The sequence below is a fragment of the Blennius ocellaris genome, assembly GCF_963422515.1.
Source record: "Blennius ocellaris genome assembly, chromosome: 16".
In the NCBI taxonomy this organism is placed as follows: domain Eukaryota; kingdom Metazoa; phylum Chordata; class Actinopteri; order Blenniiformes; family Blenniidae; genus Blennius; species Blennius ocellaris.
Window position 1 is genome coordinate 9,737,459 of NC_137665.1, and position 20,198 is coordinate 9,757,656.

The 20,198-nt window shown below is 41.6% G+C and overlaps 2 protein-coding genes across 2 annotated transcripts; both read left to right on the top strand.

Annotated features, from left to right (window-relative positions):
- Nucleotides 1-1,856: 1,856 nt before the first annotated feature.
- LOC308140950 (transcription factor MafG) lies at nt 1,857-2,538 on the top strand. The gene is made up of 2 exons (XM_080510926.1): nt 1,857-1,913; nt 1,993-2,538. Exons 1-2 carry the CDS (start codon nt 1,878-1,880, stop codon nt 2,443-2,445), a joined length of 489 nt encoding a protein of 162 aa, XP_080367052.1. The 5' UTR covers nt 1,857-1,877; the 3' UTR covers nt 2,446-2,538.
- A 6,837-nt stretch (nt 2,539-9,375) lies between these two features.
- LOC308141123 (ethanolamine-phosphate cytidylyltransferase-like) lies at nt 9,376-19,983 on the top strand. Its single transcript, XM_080511146.1, has 13 exons — nt 9,376-9,607; nt 15,084-15,172; nt 15,600-15,761; nt 15,867-15,933; nt 16,031-16,115; nt 16,197-16,238; nt 16,821-16,953; nt 17,829-17,911; nt 18,022-18,099; nt 18,176-18,241; nt 18,329-18,394; nt 18,469-18,557; nt 18,672-19,983. The coding sequence occupies exons 1-13, from the start codon at nt 9,474-9,476 to the stop codon at nt 18,784-18,786; spliced, it is 1,209 nt and encodes a 402-aa protein (XP_080367272.1). The 5' UTR covers nt 9,376-9,473; the 3' UTR covers nt 18,787-19,983.
- Nucleotides 19,984-20,198: the final 215 nt, after the last annotated feature.

Here is a 20,198-nt window from a genome sequence, read left to right on the forward strand (position 1 = left end):
CTTTCCTTCCTTCCGCCACCTTCCTTCATCTCTTCTTTGATCGCTTCCCTCGTTATTGGGGGAACTCTTTTGTCTCCCGTGTTGATATTTAAAACCTCACAAGAGCCGGCGTGCGTTTTGTTTATGTCCTGCACGCACACACACGCACGCACGCACACACACACACGCGCACACACACACACACGCACACACACACTCTGCTGGGCCGTGCAAATCAGCTTACCCAGGCAATGTGCTGGCTGGGCTGACTGTGGTGGGTGCCTGTGTCGCTGACGCAGCATTTACAGTGTGTGGTGTAAAGCACCCAGGGCCACACGCTGTGTGTGTGTGTGTGTGTGTGTGTGTGTGTGTGTGCGTGTGTGCGTGGGTACTTATCTTGTGACGGAGCTCACATGGCGGAAGGCTCCCGACCTTCTGTCCATCTTAACGCCACTAGGTTAGATTTCTTAGTGCGTGCACAGCTTCGCTCCGTGTTCCCTCCGTACTGAAGCGAGACAATAAACTGCAGTGCAGCTCTGTTACTCTTGATGGTTGCCGAGGCTCTGCAGCAGTTGGGAGTACATCCCCTTTCTCATTGATTTATGGGATTACGGTTGGACGCTGGCCAGATCTGGACAGGTGTGACCGTCTAGACTGGAGAGCTTGTACAGTAGATGAAAGCCTGCCCCTTGTTGCCATGTGGCTGTAATTCAGCTGACTCTGAATGTACAGTCGAAAAGGCTTTCGTACGGTTTCACTCTGCGCTTGACAGAAGGTGACTCCTTTTGGAGCTTTCTTTTCCAAGAAGTCAGTGTGAATTGCTGCCAGCCAATTAAATGTCATCCTCCTTGTGACTCACTGCACTGCTGTTTATATGTAGGGCAGGATTTGAAGTGTGAACTCTTAAAAGCACTTCCCAGTATAAAAAAAAAAACAGTGACCTGAAAAAAAAAAAAAAAAAAAAAAAAAATATATATATATATATATATAAAGAAACCTTTGCTTATTTATTTACCTTATTTGAATTATATGTTTGAGTGCAGAGTCTGTATGTTCTCCTTTGGGGTCCTCCCACAGTGAATGTGTGTGTATGAGCCATTTTCCCAATGGACTGGCAAACTCCAGTCCCTTGCAACTTTGAAGATGGATAAGGTGGTACAAACGATGAATGTGCGGCAACACCCTTTTTCGTTCTTTGGATTTTAAAATGCAGCGATCTCAGCCCATTTGAGGCACCCTTGGTGACATTTTGCTCGTCTTCTGACACAGAAAACACACAGAGACGCAGCACTGGGAGCGCTGACACCGTAGCAATGTGCTGACCTTATTTTTCTCCTCGTTCAGACAGTAATGCAAACTGCCAAGTTATTTGTTCATTCTTGTTCGTGATATATAAAAAAAAAAAAAAAGAGACAAGGAAAAACAATCTTTTGTCTGTGTTCTCACCTTTGTTGGGTTGCCCTGGCACACATCAAAACAAGAAAAACAAGAGACTTGTACACAAGGCCAGATTGTGTTCTATTCACACTGACATTTTCTATTATCAGCAGTTAAACCTCTTAGTTCACCACCGTTATTTACTTTTTTTTTTTTTTTTTAACCAACAAGTGCAACATCCAAGATATCACAAAGTTTGATCCAGTCACACCAAACCTGACACGAATAACGTTTCCCGATTCACCATACGGGGGCATCATTAAGAAACCAGTCTGAAGTCCTTGACCCACTTTGTGTTTTAGTGACTTGGTCATACTGTAGCACACAGTACATGTGACGTTTGTGATCTTTTTTTTATGGTCCCATTGTTTCATCTATATTGTTACTTACTATGTTTTCATTTTCTTCCCCTCTTCCGTCACAGACCAGCCAGCAGTACAGGTGGACGCTGCTCTCGTGGCATGACTACTCCAAACAAGGGAAACAAGGCCTTGAAGGTAAAAAAAAAATAAAAAATCCTCATTGTTGCTGCAGTATGTCCATCGACGGCCATCACTAACTCATCCCTCCGCGCAGGTGAAGCGGGAGCCGGGGGAAAATGGCACCACGCTAACAGACGACGAGCTGGTGACCATGTCGGTGCGGGAACTGAACCAGCATTTACGCGGGCTGACGAAGGAGGAAATCCTCCAGCTGAAGCAGCGGCGGCGCACCCTGAAGAACCGGGGCTACGCCGCCAGCTGCCGGGTGAAGCGCGTCACCCAGAAGGAGGAGCTGGAGAAGCAAAAGGCTCAGCTGCAGCAGGAAGTGGACAAGCTGGCCACGGAGAATGCCAGCATGAAGGTGGAGCTGGATGCTCTGCGCTCGAAGTACGAGGCCCTCCAGAGCTTTGCCAGGACTGTGGCCCGCAACCCCGTCACCTCAGCAAGGGGGCCCATGGCTTCTGTCATCGGGCCCCTCATCCCCGGTAAAGTAGCTGCCACCAGCGTCATCACCATCGTCAAATCCAAAACCGAAGCTAGGTCGTAGTAGTGGAAAGAGCCGGAGGAGGATGTTCTAAGATTGAAGGAGTCAGTGCATCGTAACACAGCAGAGGACTACGTGGAGGAGCTCCACTTTTATCCATGGCACTAATAATAGTAATAATAATGACGATAATAATACGATATTTACCAAAAGCTCCTTTACTGCTTGACTCAGCAGTTGGCAACATACAGTGCAAAGATGACACAATCAAAAAGGGAACTTTCGGCTTAAATAGAAGTTGGGCAAATCTGAAGCAATTAATGTACAAAGCAAACTGCACTAATGGATTTCGAAGAAGTAGCATATGCATTTGTTTTGTTTCGACTGAGCTTTTTCCCATCTTTGCGATTGTAAAGTGTCACAGGTGATTCACACACAGTGAAGAAATCAATTTGAGATGCTCCTTGATGCCGAGCCGACACATTACCAGACGATTTAGCTTGTTATTATGCACTGACTTCAATTAGGATCAATGAATAGTCGTCACGCAAACATGTCTTCTAAACAATCTGACGAACAGAAAAGTACTAAATTAGTCCAATTTGTGATTTTCGCTTGTCACAAATCTCAATGTGAAAAAACAAACAACAAAATGCTCCTACACACAGCATTCATTTCTGTTTATGCATCTGTGACGGGCTTTGGTGAACTTGTCATAATCAGTATGACTGGTAGATGCAATAATATATGTATGCACTGAAAATACAAAGAGGTCTTGCATAGCTGTGGTGAAGCGGAAACGTTAAAAACGATCAGCAGTTCTTGATGTTGTGGTTCCAGAGCCGAGTGCCATTCCAGTATGACAAGAAACTCCGACAATATCTGAAACCTGAATGTTATTACAGTAATATCCTCGTGTTTTGTGGGGACACTGTCACCCGCAAAGCATTTTGAAAACCTAATTTTCGCTCATAGAGTAATTGTTTTTTTTCTTGTTTTGTTTTGTTTAAAAGATATATATTGCATTTTTTTTGTAATTATTGTTGACAGGGCCGTCGGATATTTCCAAAAGAGAATCTTTACACAAGCTTTACTGTTTGAATTGTTAAGGTGTAGAAAACTTTGTCTAATGTTTAGTTCTTGTTTTTTCTTACTAGGTAGATTACCTTCCATTGTTTATAGAAATACAGAAAAAAAAAACTACAAAAAAAAAAAATCCTGTGACATCTTTTTTGCAATTGTACCGAAAGTGGCTTATTATTGAAGTCTGATAGCTTTTTCTAGTGACTAGGCGCGTACTGTGGGGTAGCGCGTGACGTGACGTGTAAGTGACAAGTTGGCAGTGTCGTTCACTGTATAGATGTCAATGCTGTGCTATTTAAAACAAATCTGTAGAGCTAAACTAGATGGTGTAAACAAGGTCAATTGTCTTTGTGCGTATTGGCATCTGTGATATCCTCCGCTTCCTTGGTGTTAGTTCCGAAATCATATCGTCATTGCGAGTTTGCCGCATCGAGCGACGCGAGGCAGAATTCTGGGTGGGACGACGTCGGCGAACTGGAATTCTGGCGACCGTTGGAGCTCAAAGTGAAACCGAGTTAAACGGTTGCACCTGGTGCTGGATGCCCTCTGAGTACATCCCTCCGTAACGGGAAAGAAAAGGGACGATTTCACGAGCTTACTCCTTCCAGCCACTAGGGGGCAGAATTACTAACACGTCGTAAACTGTGGAGTCCTGTCTTTTCTCTAACAATGTTAGCTGACCGAGCAGTTTTATGTTGTTGGTTTTTTTTGGTTGTTTTTTTTTTCTTCTCCTCTCCATATTGTCACAGTAAGGTCGCATCAGTGATCTCGAAGGTTAACCAGCATCAGGTTTGTAAAAATTGACCCACTGGTCTTCAGATTGAGATTAAAAGCGGTCGGGTTTGGGTGAGGGTTCGTATGCACTAAGCTCCTGCTTGTTTTGCTCAGGACAAAACAGGTCACAAAAAAAACAAAAAAAAAGAAAGAACAATTTCTAGAATGGGTAGCAAGCAGGCAAGGATGGCAGCTCTGTTCTCTCTTTGTTTTTTTGTTGTTGTTTTTTTTTTTTTTTAATAGATAGATTTAATACGCATGTCATAAAGGGCTTCAATCCACACTCGGAAAAGACACCGCACGACCACGTAGAATTACAATCAATGACAGCTGCCAGCAAGCGCTCCTCCTGTCTGTGCCAAGTGTTGCATCACTCACCCCCCCCTCCCCCTCCCCCTCCCCCCCGGTCGTCTAAAAGGAATTTTACACTGAAGCGGTTCGGCACCTCAAGGTGAAAGCAGTTGTGTAATGACATTAACAGAATGCACTCCGTCTCGATCTCGCGCTCCCGCTGGCCAGAGCGTCTCGCAGCGTCGGGGCGAGGTGTTAATCTCCGGTCCGCCAGAGATCCGGCTGCTGCTGCCTGCCTGTACTGTCCGTGCGCAAGAAACCCAATCCTCACTTCGTCAACACGCTTTAGCTATCCGCATTGACTGGTTAACTGTGGGAATATGAAAAAAAAAAAAAAAACCCCAAACAACCCCCCCCCCCCCCCCCCATATAGCTGACTCTTGACATAGCCCAGTATTGATGTTGGCGTCCTTATTGCTGTGGCAGTCTTGTGGAGTGAATCTTTTTCGTGTCAAGTGTCTTTAAGGTGTTCGAGTGGCACTGTTGACCAATCTCTCGATCTCCCCTGGAGATGGCGACTCTCTCTCTCTCTCTCTCTCTGTCTCTCTCTCTCTCTCACACACACATACAGGTGTATAGTATGTAGCTAAAGGTAGGTATTAATGACCATTGTGAAAAAGTGACCCTTAATATGCAACTCAGTGGAAAGGTGTGAAAGAGTAGATGTAAGAATAATCAATATTGTCAGAGTTACTATGGTCTGTTATTTAAGAATTCTTGCTGTTTTGTAGGTTTATTTTGTTAAAAAAAAAAAAAAAGTCCTTTTATTTTTCCCTCATCATAAGTGGGAGAGCAGCTGGCCCTTGTTTATAATTGCAAACATGTTAAAACTGAAGACAATGATTTCAAGGAATCACAGGACAATTGCACTTGAGCCTTACTCCCGTTTCTCAGCTCTTAAATTAACTGAATTACAAATCCATAAAATGGGACTTTGAGTGAACGACGTTGCTCTGGTATAGACGTTTCTGCACTAAGTGAAGTGGATGCTACATTAGATTCTGTTACAAGGGCCACTTGCAATATTTTTTTGTACATCTGCGTGTGTGCGTGCGCGCGAGTATGTGTGTGCGTGTGTTTGTACGACCGAGGTTCCTCTGCTGCTACACCAGTCATTGATGCTCGTTGTTTGCTGTAACATCATCCACAGTGTTTCTGTTGTCATTGTGCGTGGAGGGTGTATTTGAAATTGATCTTAACACTGTAATTTGTTCTGCAGATTTCATTCTTAATTGGTTTTAGCTTTTTCCTGTTTATTTATTTTATTATTATTATTATTATTTTTTTTAAATATAAGCAACCTGTTTAGAGAGGATAAATAACAGCACTTGTGTGACAGTGGAATTTAATAGCTCTCAACACATTGTTTTTTTTTTCTTCTTCTTTTTTTTTTTCCATGAAATTCTGCTTTGTAAACGGTTGACTGTGCAGGTTTTTGCCTCTTACTCCGCGGAGTACTTCTGTGTTTCAAAGGTATACAAATCTGACTAAAGTGAGTAATAAAAAGTTAATCTGTTTTGTTATTTTTCTGTATGGGTTGTAATAAAATATTGCAGTAATTTGTATGAAAACAGACAATAGTTAATTGTAACTATTTATAAATTAAATTATTGTACTTTTTGCAATCTGTAGATAAGTACTATGTATTCATATATACAGTAACAACTGTGGATTTAAACGTGATTCTCTGAGGTGTCTAAGTTATTGATGTATATATTGTATGTTTGTTGATACAGCTTACTTTATTTTCTATAAGACCAATAAAATGTTTTGGAAAAGGATTTGAAGTCTTACTACTCTGTGATTTGAGGCGTTTAAACACTGTTGAAATGGGTTTTTTGTCATTTTCTGTGGCGTCATTGACCCAGTTTGATACTTGTAAAAATAAACTGGCGGGGAAGGCTTTTCGCCATCCAGGGTGGGTTTTAGAAGACAGCGATCATTTAGATGGCACAATTTCTTTTTCTGTGATCCAAAAAAAGCCGTTGGGCGACCCACTTTGGCTAACCTCGGCGGACATATTTTTGGCCCGACACAAGTAAAACATTAGAGTCATGAAGGATGTCTAGGTGTGCTTGTCCTAGATTAGGAGGAGTAGTGAGTTAGTCATCTCTGCTCCCAGCGGAGCGACTAAACCCCCTCTGTCTCAGCGCACCTCATCAAACATCAGCAGCGATTCAACCCCAGCACATTCAAAAACACATCTCCGGAGAGAACATGCAGAAACAAAGAGACAGATGGCTGAAGACAGGCTACATCTTACCACTCCATCCTGCGGGGTAAGTGTAAACCCCAGTGCCTCCACACACACACACACACACACACACACACACACACACACACACACACACACACACACACACACACACACACACACACGCACACGCACGCATACACATGCACACACATGGAGCATGGTATTGTTCTCTCCTCTTCAAAAGAGGAGGCTTTTGCAGGTCTGTGTGACCTGTGCCTCAAAAGCAGGCTCCTCCTCGGATGCCTGCCCCAGACAACCGGATGGCCTCTGAAGAGTTGATTAATTTGGAGGGATGGGTTAAGGTGAGCCGGTGGGCAATCTAGGACAGCATTCTTCATCTTCACCCACTTCTGCAGCAGGTGCTTGCCCCACTTCTCAGACTACAGGCCCCGCTGTACAATTACTCCTGCCCCACCCACCTCATCATTTACCACATAATGAACGCTTGGCAAAGGGTTCCACGCTGTAAATACCACCAATGGCAGGAGGACATGTCTGTTTATCAGAGATAGTACACTGGGCACGAGATTCATTTTCTCCTCTTCACATCAGCAATTTTTAATTGCTTGGAGGTTTTGTGATGGTGGATGTGAGAAAAGAACATAAAGTCCCATCCGTCTAAACAATTATGAGTGAACGAGTGTGAGCTTATTCAAGCAGTGAGATTTAATAGTACCGGTAATAATAATAATAATAATTAAAAAAAAAAACTAATTAAATGCACATCCCTCTCTGTAACATAAATATGACTAAAAAGACAGACCCACTTACACCTGGGTGTGCAATGCAAGTGCCTGTTGGGGAGAGTGCACCTGTTCAGTGAGACGTGGGTTTGGGTTCCCTCTGCTGGCTCTTTGCTGTACGGATGGTGATTTACCAAGGTTTTTCCACAAGATGACACCGTGTGTTCTTCGATAGATTTCCTGCACAGTGCTCTTCTTTCAACAACTAAAACAGGTATGAAATGGAGGGGATTAAATTAATTGATAAAAAAAAAAGAGTTCTGAAGATGGATAGTTTTTTTTTCAGGGTTCTGCTTAAACCCAGACATAAGTTTCCTATTATACAGTACAGAATCATGTTTTCCCAATAAGATTGTCCCTCGCAGTAAGGTTTAAAAACAAACAAACAACCTTTGCTGTGTTTGACCCCCAACCCACTGTGTGAGAGTGTGTACAGTTCAAACTATTCTTTGTATGACATAGATACTAAGTCTGTGTTTTAGAGTATCGTTGTGTTCCATTTCCACTGTTTTAGGAGGCATCTGATAAAGTCTCATATAATGAGCTTCTTTTTCACGACAATTTAATGACGTGCGGTTACGGAGGCATGAAAAAAGAAAAAAAATCCACTGATTTGTGTTAAAGATGAATTTCCAGTTTGACTGTCTTAAAGCACTAGAATTTAAAGTTTGAAAAAATAGCCGAATTTTTTTACTCAAGGTCTAAACTAAATTTGTGCTGCACACATAGATAGATATTTTAATTCGTTTACGGTAAATGTGAATTGCTTGGACACAAGAAAGGTGCTCTATCCATCTCTATAAAAGACACTTTCTTTATAGGACAAATATGTCCCTGTGTATATGTTTGTGTTTGGTGTAATTGAAAGTGGAATGCTGATGGGATATGAGGAATCACCAGTTGCATGCTGTTGGATGAATAGGGAAATAAGACGCTCTTTTCAGTTCTTACTTTCCAGCCATGAACCTCGCCGCACGTCAACGGGGCAGTTTGGTTGATCATTGACAGTAAATGAGCTTTAAACGATATAAAGAGATGACTCAAGCACTTCGCCTGTATTATTAATTGTCAAATAGTACAACAAGTACATGTTACAAGTATTTATGAAATATACATCAATCAAATCACACGCACTATTAAAAGTATAAACAACTTTAAATGTTCATTTATTCATCCTTATCACAAACTTACAAATCTAATTGTAAAAAAATAAAAATAAATATGTGAATATTTGATTTACCTCCAGAACAGCACAGTTAATGACTGCGGCTCTTTGTTCCATAATAGATGACTTAGTATAATGACTGAGAGGTTTATTTCTCTCCAGGATAACCTGTACGAAAACTACACCAAGTTATCAACCAGAGCGGATCACATGCTGTCTTGTCGTCAGAAACGTATCGAGAAATGTGTGTGGAATTCCACATATTGTCACATGACGGTAGAAAACGCTGTTATTATGTAACATGTCCACTGCGTAAACCGGCACTTGGACGTAAGCGGAGACCTCCATCAAGCTGCCTCTGACGATAAAACACATCCGGGACTGGATCCTTCAGAATAAACGCAACACGCCTCCGTGAGACAGAGGGAGTTTTACGATTCGTGCGCTTTTCCTGGAGCGTGCGTCTGCTGTCCGTGCGCAACTTGACGCCGCGGCGCGTCGTGCGTCGCTGCGTCGCCGGTAGAGGAGGCGTTGGCGCATCGCACCACTGCTGCTGCTGCTTCTGCCGCTGCCGCTGCCGACTCACAAACCCGCTGCCCTGCACCGGGACGGCACGCAAACACGGATCCGGGGCCGGTGACCACCTCATGTGAAGGCATTAGATCCGTGTCCAGGAGGTTTTGCACCTACAATCGAGAATCGCAGATAGGAAAAGAAAATGATCAAGAACGGGCATCACCACCACCACCAAGTGAGCACAGCAGCCGGGAAAGACGCAGGGACGACCGCGGGCGCTGCAGCGTGCAGTCCCGAAAAGAGGAGACGGAGAATCCGGGTGTGGTGCGATGGCTGGTGAGTTATTACTTTTTTTTGTTTTTGTTTTTTTGATCAAGACGTTTTCCTCACTGTTCGCGCTGAGCACGTTTGAATGAGCGGATCAACCTCCCAACCTGGCACCGGGACAGGCCTGCTGCAGGTTACAGTGCGCTCCCAGGGCTGCTGCTGCTTCATCCTCCAGGGTCGTTTGTACATGGAAAACTTTTAATTGAATATTCTGTTTCATGTGTCCCACCGTGGGGGATGATTCAATTCCATGATTCATAACCACTGCGGGGTAGGACTTGAGCCATTGACAGGAAGGCGTCATATGGACATCCTTTCACTTTCAATTACTCCTTCAAATACACAAGACATTACATAATAACAGGCCAGGGTCGAGGTAGATACAACTCAGGTCCCCTTGACAAATTGGAACATTATGAGAGATTTGGACTCAGTCCTCAAAATGCCTGCGCTTGCTTCACATGCTTGCAGGATGTAAAGTTACCATTGTGTGTATAAAACCACTGGTTCTTAGTATTCCGTGCTGCTATGTTGGAATAGGAGCTATTGCTGTTGCCTTTTTAGAGTGTGACTTCACTGTAAAACAATGAATCCAATGTTCAAAACAGAAAAGTGCACAACTTGTTTTAAACCTTTATTTAAAGCCACCGTCAGTCTTTCCTAAACAAGATAGTAGGTGAAGATTATTTCAGTCGTATTTGTTACGCTGGAGTTTATGATCTGATAGTGATACCTTGACAGAAGCTCCTCTTTCAGAGTCATTTAATAAACTAAAATGTACTCATGTTGCACTTTGCACTGTCTTTAATGTAATGCAGGTCTGATGTGAACTGAGAGAACACTAAGGTTTACTATGCAAAATGAACACTTGTATATTCATCAACTGACAATACAACAGACGTATGAGTCAATGGATCAAACAAATTAAGTTTATCTGCAACCAAAACTCACAAATAGTAAATAAACATCTAAATTAAAGGCAAAATGTTCCAAACAAATACACAGAAATTAATAATAGAGTCAGAACAAGTGACGTAGTTTAGTTAGTTTTGTTGATTATGTTTGTAAGCTCACATTCTAGTCCAAACTTGATTTATGTTAATTAGTTTTGGTTTAAAACCGCCACTCCTCGGTAGAAGAACATCAGTAAAATGCTGAGATAAGAGTCCACGGCTCTACGACAGTTAACATAAGTTGTTATCACAGTTTTTTTTGGATGAACATGTGCTCTGGACCAGTGGAAGTGAAGTAACAGGTTTGAGATACGGACATTTTTTTTTACAGATACAGATTTTCAGATACAGTTTTACTGCTCAGTTGGATCTTTGATTCTTCAGTCTTGTCACCATGGCGTGCTCAAAACACTCCCTTTACCTTTGTCCTCACGCAGAGAAACACGTAACAGATGCTCAGTTTTGAAGGAGACTTTCAGCCTTTTGCTCCCGTTATGAAGATGGATGAATGAAGAATTTCCTCTCATGTATCAATAGCATTTGAACCTTTTTTTCAAATCTTTGATAGCAGTGTTATAGATGTAGAAGTTCTGGGTTTTATCTGAGAGGTTTTGGAAAGTTATGCACTGACACTTTCTCCCCTCAAGATATTAAATAAACCTGAAGGGAAAAAAAAACCATCTTTTCACTTTCTATGTTCTCAAGTGACTCAAAAAAGAAAATTGTGCTGCTTTGATTAAACTACACCAAATGAATGTGCCAGCCTGACGTGATTGCAAATAATGCAATTTTCCATCATTCTCGTGGATAGATTATCCAGGCGACTGGGAAAACAATGAGCATATTAGTCAATAATACATCCTACCAGATCGACCAAGCCTTGGTGCGTCCATGCTGCATTGGCAAAAGAGATGTTTTGACTTTCTGTGTATGAAGGCCTGGATTACAGGGCCTTTCTCTGGTAGAATTCCTGCCATTTATACGTGGCCGTGTATCTGTGGTTTGATGGCAAGTTGCAGAATATTTGGGATGCCGGAATATTAACCGGTGGGATGAGCATGCAAAGAGAGCCAATGTCAACAGAGCTCATGCCATTAACCCCTCTAACCCCCCTCCAGCCCACACCTGCTCAGGCCACCGCAGCTCCCTGCGGCTCGTCACTGAGCACATTGTTCCCTGGACGTCGCCGCGCTCTTGCTGGCATCCTGCTTTGTCAGCAGTATGAGAGGAAAATTCCAAGGAATGAGTGTAGTCACTTCAGCCGGTGGGACGTTTTTCACTCTGCCCCGTCTTCTGCTGTCTCCCCTTCCTATTCATTGCAGTGAGAAGAGGTGATGGGGGTGGTCTGGGGGGGGGGTAAAGATCACCTGCCTGAGAAGCATCATCAAGGAGGAGTGTAAAGTCCAATTCCGTTATCAGCTGAGGCAGTGTGTACAGATTTTCCAGCCTGTAAACACGTCACTTAAAAAGCTTGGTGAAGTAATGGTGCATTTATTCAGTCCTTGGGGACTTGATTTGAAAGAAAACTGCCATCAGCCATCACATATTTTGTTTTAAATTTCTGTTGATACTGTTGTAGTGTTAACCATTCTGACACATTCACTACAATGTTGTCATTGTGCTTCTTTGTCGCTATTTTGAGAAAGGATTTCCTTTCAAACCAAAGGTTGAATCTGTTATGTATGATCAATCAAATCAAAACAAAACAGGTATGTTCAAAAAGGCATTGATTGAAAGGGATGTTATATATTACTTGCCAACCAAACTGTTTGCCTTTGTTCTTGCATATATGAATAATTAACATACCACACTTTTCCCAATTTTTGCAACTCAAAATGTATAATCGTATTGCATTCCTAAATTATTTACAGTTTGGATATTGACCAGTAGTGACCAGTCCAGGGTTTACCCTACTCTCACCTATAGTCAGCTGTGATTGGCTCCAGAGCCCCATGACCCTGCACAGGACCAAGTGGTACAGATAGATGGATATTCACCAGATGAGGTTAAATACATTTACATTTCTTCTCCCCAATATCTGTCAAGGATTTGTTTAATACAGGGGCATTAACCATAAGGCCTGCAAGAGGCTCCAATCTGGCCACCAAACCACCAAGCAAATTCTCAAGAATGTCAAAGAAAACATCCATTTTCTTTTTTAAACAAGTTTCTTAAGAATAGCAGAGAAAACACAGCACAGTCCTATCAGATCATTGCATGCAAACTAGTATATTAGTCTCAAAACCACGCTGTCAGGCTTAGTTTATTAAAAAAAAAAAAAAAACACTGTTTTTTTGACATTTTACTGTATTTTAAACCAGAGGATGTCTATATTTGGCTTCACATTGAGATTGTAGTAATTTTGGGGTTTTGATACAAGTATAGATGTTTTCATCTGTGTCACAACAAAGAAAAACTTCAAATTTTACATTTAAGGGTTAGTTTTGCACTATTTTACTGATTCGGGGTTCGAGGTGAAACCAGGCTGGAGCTGGTCCCTGACACCCCTGGATGAACATATTTCAAAAATTTCAACTTTTAAACTGAAATCCCCAGTATCTTCCCTTTTGGAAGATATTTCACTCAAACATCAAACTCTTGTCTCTGTGCAAACGGACGTCTGCCTCTCGAGAAGGTTAGGTGTTGTTTGGGTGTCTACTAACAGGCCACTGCAATTAATATTTGATCACCTTTGCAGTGATCCGGTCATGAGCCATCCCCCCCTGCTGAAAAATACAACAGGAATGCGGTCCCAGGTTGGACTTCCTGCAAGTATATGGCACTGGAAAAACAAAGCAGCCTCCTGGTCTTATGCAACTCTGTCTGGGTCTCTGAGTTTTCATTTCTTTTCATTCACTTCCAAATGCTCCTCCTCAGCACATTTCTCCTGGCCTGTGCAACATCCCGGGAGCGGGCGCACGTGGATCCCATTACAACTTACTGACACACGCTGATAAAAAAAAAAAAAAAAAAAAAGCAAAACCCAAAACGTCTTGGTGACGGGCTCCGTGATAACAAACCTCTCCTCGCTCGGGGTCTGGTGCAGCGTGAGCGCTGATCTGAATATGAATTCCAGAGTTTTATTTTTTCGGTGCTGAAGCCTTTTTGTAGCCGAGATGCGTATAGTGACACCGCAGCTAAGGTGCAGGCACTTCTCTTTCATTAGCGTTGGCTGAGTCTGAAAACAACGTGGGGATTCAGGTTGTGTTGTTGCCCTGAGCACAGTTCCGTTGTGCGGGTGCTTGTTTCTTTATTGATTTTTTTTTGCCTTCTCTTTTTTCTTTTAGGATACTAAACATAGTGCTGCTCCACACTTCGCGTTGCTCCTCAGAGTGCTAACGTGTAACTCTTAAAATGTATTAAAAAACAACACGAGTGCCAATTTATTCGCCAGTTTTCTCACTCTGAGCAGGCAGTGTCTTGTCTGGATTGATGACGGTTATAATAGCAGCTGTCACTTGATGAATGAAGGCATTTACTCTAGATCAGCTTCTAAAAACACTAGTACCTGCAGACACGTCCATCAGTCAGAGTATGCTTTCTTTTTTCTGTTTATTGTGTTCAAAGTAGAGGAGAAAGGGAAAAAAAGAAAATCAGACTGATGTCAGCTGTTGGCAGTAGTAATAGTGATGGAAGGCTAATGCCCATCTGTTCTCTATTACTATGCTAGATTACTGTGTTACAATCTCGGTCTGCAATCTGTGCTAATCTAATTATCTACAGATGGTACCATTACCCTGGAGGAGGGATGGAAAAAACACACTTTATCCTTGATTTCTTTCTTTCTGTTTTTGTAAATGTTCATACATTGATCAACTATCCGGGTCGTCGCCGGAATGGGGTTGAAGTAATAAATTACACATGCTATTTGAGTATTTTAGTTTGTAAATAGATACTTTGACACGTACTTAAGTTCATTTTATATACTTTTAGTTGCTCCTGAGTACGCCCACACGCTGAATTGATTGTCAATCCTTTCAATCTGCATGTATGTAGCCAAGAATTCTTTTATTCTTTAAGCAAAATTCCTGCTTTATATTTACATATGTTAACAAAATAAAATGACGAGAGTATAATTTTTGTGTTATTATAGGTAGTACGAATGGTTTGAACTGAGATACCTAATTTAATCAGGTACATTAATCCATGCCCGAGAGAAAGGCGCCTTGCTTTACTTTAATAATCAGCTGAAGCCTCCTGCTCACCTGAACTGGATAAAGTGGTCGAGAAGATGGATAGATGTGTATAAATGCACACTGATTTTTTAATTTTTTTTTGTCATATCATAATCCTGGATTAAAAAAAAAAAATCTCCTGACCAGGTAGTTGTGGTTGCTTTGTCTGTATATTAAACTAATAAGGAGTCACATTTTCTCGTCACTATTTTCCATAAAGCGATAAACGTCTCATGATCTAAGAAACGCTCTCTACATTTATTGAACCACACTATGAACATTGTCTTCTGTTAAAGTTACAACATGTTCTCACTTTTAATGCTTGGTTTTTTTTTTGGTTTTTTTTCCCTTCTCCAGCTATGACATGGTCCACTACGGCCACTCCAACCAGCTGCGACAGGCCAAGGCCATGGGAGATTACCTCATTGTCGGCGTACACACAGACAGTAAGGCGTATAAACATGACCCTAATGACACCAGCACTGCTCTGCACACGCTTACATTTTCAATAAAAAAATTCAGTTTGACTAGTCTGATGTTTAGGTTGTTGTTGGCATTTTGCTCCCTGGTTTTACTTCTCATCCTGACCTGTCATTTATGTGCTGATCGGGCATGGCTCATGCAGTTAATATGGTTAACTAGTAGCTACCTGAATGGAGCACACCCTCTGAAGGAATGTTGTGGCGTGCCAGTGATTTGGTGACTCAACTGGGCGTCACCCTCCAGTGCAACATCAAGAAATTCTAATATTATGATAATAAATACTGACTGTACAGGTCGGGATAAAAGCAGGTATCGGCTTTATTTTGAATATAAGGAGCATCGTGGCTCACTGTTCTCTACATCTCAGTCCATGTTGTCTCTGTTCTGAAGGTGAGATAGCAAAGCACAAGGGTCCGCCAGTCTTCACTCAGGAAGAAAGATACAAGATGGTGCGGGCCATCAAGTGGGTGGACGAGGTGGTGGAAGGGGCTCCTTACGTCACCACCCTCCAGACCCTCGACAAGTACAACTGTGACTTCTGCGTGCATGGAGGTAACCGTATATCATGAACACATGTTATTCAGACACATAAATGGACTCGCAGTCATAAAGCATTGATTCTGGTGGAGATATATGACGTGCGCGCTGTTGTTTCAGATGATATAACGCTGACTGTGGATGGGAAAGACACATACGAAGAGGTGAAGAAGTCCGGGCGCTACAGGTTAATTCTTTTGAAATGGTCACAGGGGGACACTATGATGCTAACACACTGGGTGGATGGCATCATTAAATTTATGCACTTTATTGTGTTTTGACAGGGAGTGTAAGAGGACCCAGGGAGTTTCAACCACAGACCTTGTTGGCAGGATGCTGCTGATGACCAAAGCACATCACAGTAACATTGTATGTACACCACAAATAACACTATAAACCCTGTTCACACTGTCACAACCTAATGTTTTCCTCTCTCTCTCTTTTTTTTAGGACAGTTCAGACTACCAGCAGCACACAGATAACTTTGGGAAGGTAAATACCTAATCTGCTTTCATCTGTGTTCTGTACTTGTGTTAGTGTGTATTTGATCCTCATGTTATAGCTGCATTTTAGAGTAAAGTTTTTTTGTTTTTTTTGTTTAACTATATCAAAGTTTTTGGCTCTCTGTGTTAACACTTTTGTTCTTCAAGCAGCTAAAGTAGTTTTTTTAGTGCAGATGTCAACCACCATTAAACCTACTGTGGTGCCACTTTGTAATCAAGCCGTACCGTTTGCCAGTAAACACTGAATGCCACTTCTCTTCCTGGATGGGGAAAGTAAATGAGAGTCAGCATGCTGGGTTTCTAAAGGGGTCCCTTCGCTTTTCCACATTGAAAGCTTGAAGAGTGATGCTGTGAATTTGGCAAGAGATGAATAAATTCTCTCAGGAATGTATTGCGGTGCAGCCAGTGACCAAATCTGGCTTCACCGTTCACACCGCTGGGTGGCAATGATGCAACAACACTGCCGCCTCATGCATGATTGTCTCATGCAGAAGTACATGTCTCTCTTTAGCTACTCCGCCACTTTGTACTCATTTGGCCTGTTTTGTGATTTTGGGGCTCACATGGTCAGAAGGGCCACAGTCCCTGGACAGGAGTGTCACAGTTCCTGCAGACTTCTCAGAAGATCATCCAGTTCGCTTCAGGCCAAGAGCCTCAACCCGGAGACACCATCATTTATGTGGCAGGAGCCTTCGACCTCTTCCGTATCCTTTCGCTATGTGACAGTAACAAGATGGAAATCAGTTTAAGAGTCCTCCTTATGCATGTGGCTTTTTCTCTGGTCGCTTTGCTTTCCTCCCACAGTTCAAAAGCGTGCACTGTGAACACGCAAACGCACAGAAAGGCATTGTTTTAGTATGACGCAAAGACAATGGGCCACTACACCACTGCGCTGACGTACGAAGTTACGCAAATGACACGAGGTGTTGTATACTCAGTTGAATTATAAACCTCATTATATTTCTCATCATCACTTGGCCAAAGCATTACAACACTTTGTTCCAAAAATGTAATTAAAATGAAAAGTCTTAATAAATCAAGAGTAAAGAGGGCAATTTCTTCTCTCTGTGATGTGTCACCAGCCACCTTCTAGCCACCTCACTATTTATTTTCTGCAGTGTTCCAGTCATCTAAAGCCTCCCACCTCCTCTTGTCTACATTTTTCGATGGATGAATTTTTACCTATTCTCAAAATGACAACAAAACTGTCTTCAACTTGTTGCTTGGGACTGCTGAAGCAGTAAAAATAATGCGATAGAGATCAAATCCATTACAATTCAATTTGAATATACTTATATAGCCTTAGATTTTCTGCATTCAAAAGAAGGTATCTTTAACTCGCGTTCACCCATATTGTGTTTTCTGTGCAAGATAACTTCTTAATAAACATATACTGTATTCTAACTGGTTTGCATGTATGTTATTAGAGCAAACCATCCACCTGAACACTATTTAGTTTTCTCATGGCATTTGAAACGTCTGAAAAGTTCAACATGTATCTCACACCAAAGTGTAATATTTGTATCGTAAAGTTTTCCAAAAGGTTTGGCTGTTATTCTTGATTAGTTCCCCTTGTCAGATATTGGTCATGTGGACTTCCTGGAAGCAGTGCATAAGCTTGCAGAAAAGCCATACATTATAGTGGGACTGCACTTTGACCAGGTGAGTCTTTTTTATGTGTGCTCCTTTAGCCATTAAAAAAAAAAAGATGCCATATTATTTTTGCTTGTTCTCTAAGTTAAGTGATGACCTGTGATGTTTATGTTTTCCAGGAGGTGAATCGTTATAAAGGGAAAAACTACCCAATCATGAACGTCCACGAGAGGACACTCAGCGTCCTGGCTTGTCGAGTGTGTTCTGCTTCTTATGTTTTGAATTGTTCATATATCTATCAATATTCTATAAAATAATTGTGTGTTTTTACAGTATGTGTCAGAGGTGGTGATTGGCGCTCCCTTTGCGGTCACAAAAGATTTGCTGGATCATTTTAAAGTAAGTAAAGCAAGTCGAATCCCTTCTCAGGACGCAGTGAGTGACGTTGAATCATTATTAATGTGGCGTATTGTGTCGTGTCCACAGGTGGATCTTGTTTGCCATGGAAAGACGGAAATATATCCCGACAAAGATGGATCTGACCCCTATGCAGTAAGCCATTTCCTGGAAACTCATTATTGAGTCTGCAGTAATTATTTCAGTGACAATGCTTTTCTCTAACTCAGGAGCCGAGGAGGAAAGCAATCCTGCGCACTGTGGACAGCGGAAACAGCCTCACGACTGATGCAATTGTGCAAAGGATAATCAAAAACAGGTTGAAAATATACTTAATCTGTTTTAAGACCACAAATTTCATTGAGCCTAATGTGTGATGTATGCAACTAATCCCTGGGCCGGTTCCTAATTGAATGCACTTTTATTGATCTAGGCTGCTATTTGAAGCACGAAACCAGAAGAAAGAGGCCAAAGAGATCGCTGTGATCCAGGCAATGAAGCGACAAGAGGAGGAGAAGACTAAAGAAAGAGCCCAAGCTGTGCTGTAGGCACCATAAATGATCAAAACTGACAAGCTCAATTAGTATAAACATACTAAATTATCCCTTTTGTAAGAGTTAGCACACCCTCTAAACATGGTCCTGGCTAATACCGGTAGTCTTAACCGCAGCCTGTTGCAAAACCAGACAGTGTGCTGTGGGATCATCAGGTATACTATTTATGTGTGTGTGCGTGCGTGCGTGCGTGCGTGCGTGCGTGTAGGGTGGGAGTTGATGTATTAATATATTCCACATATGCAACTAAATGCTCAGATGTATAAAAAAAATATATTTAACAGGATGGAATGAGGAAGATATCACTATATCTTCAAATGTCTATTTTATGTCTTCGGATATTTTTAATTACTCAAGTATGTTTATTTTTCTGCCTTCGAAAATGTTGAATTTTATCACAGGCCTTGGGGATATGAAATTTGGGGCATGAGATGCTTATCAGGCCTTTAATGATCTAACAAGGAAGTGATTTCTTTTCATTTCAGTGGGGTTGTTGCTGCTTTTTGCCCAGCAATGGGCTTCGCCCCACAACTAATCTTTGTATATACCACCTGTAAGTATGTATTATAACGTGATCGCATACTATTGGAGGATTGTGAAACCACTAAAGAATTACTGGAGACTTTTCCCCACTTCTCTGCTCAGACTTGGTTTTGAAGTGGGAAGTTTCTTTCAGGACCTCATGTACATACCAGATCCTGCTCCGGACTGCACTGACCGCTCACAGGTGGTCAGTACTGTTCTGTTTTAATGATAGAGTTGTTGTTTTTTTTTAACTGAAAAACGCACACTGTCGAGACCTGAAGGTCTGGCCTTTTGAGTGCAAAAGTTAGATTTTTTTTTTTTTTTTAAACCAACTCTCCTTTGATTTATGCTGATGTAGGGAGAACCACAGTTTTAACTCTTAGCTTTCATAGAGAACTGTGACCGGTGCTCAGTGTCGTCGTTCTGATCATAAATCAGACTTCCAGTCATTCAAGTCCTGAATAATTTAACCTCTGTCTCTTTATCAAATGAATTAAATAATATATTTTTTGTAGATGTATATTTTACTCACTTCCTCTTCATTAACTAATGTATAGAGTGTTTCATATTGTTTGGAAATCACAATAATATGTTTGTATGTCAGGTTTGGAATGTATTCAGTGTAGATTATAATCTATATGTCATTGACAGCTCCCAGTCGACATGTACTGTAAAAACTGATGGGACTCCAGTGTATTATTGCTGATAATAATAACAACAAGTTTATTCTCAAAAGCTGTGTGTCATTCTTCTGTTTATTTAAGAAATCTGGGCATGTGTTACATGTGATTTATAAAAGAAACTGAACTAAGAAACATGTCCGCTCACATCTTTCATCAATATTAAACACAAGTGGAAAATTACATTTTTATTTAGCGTTT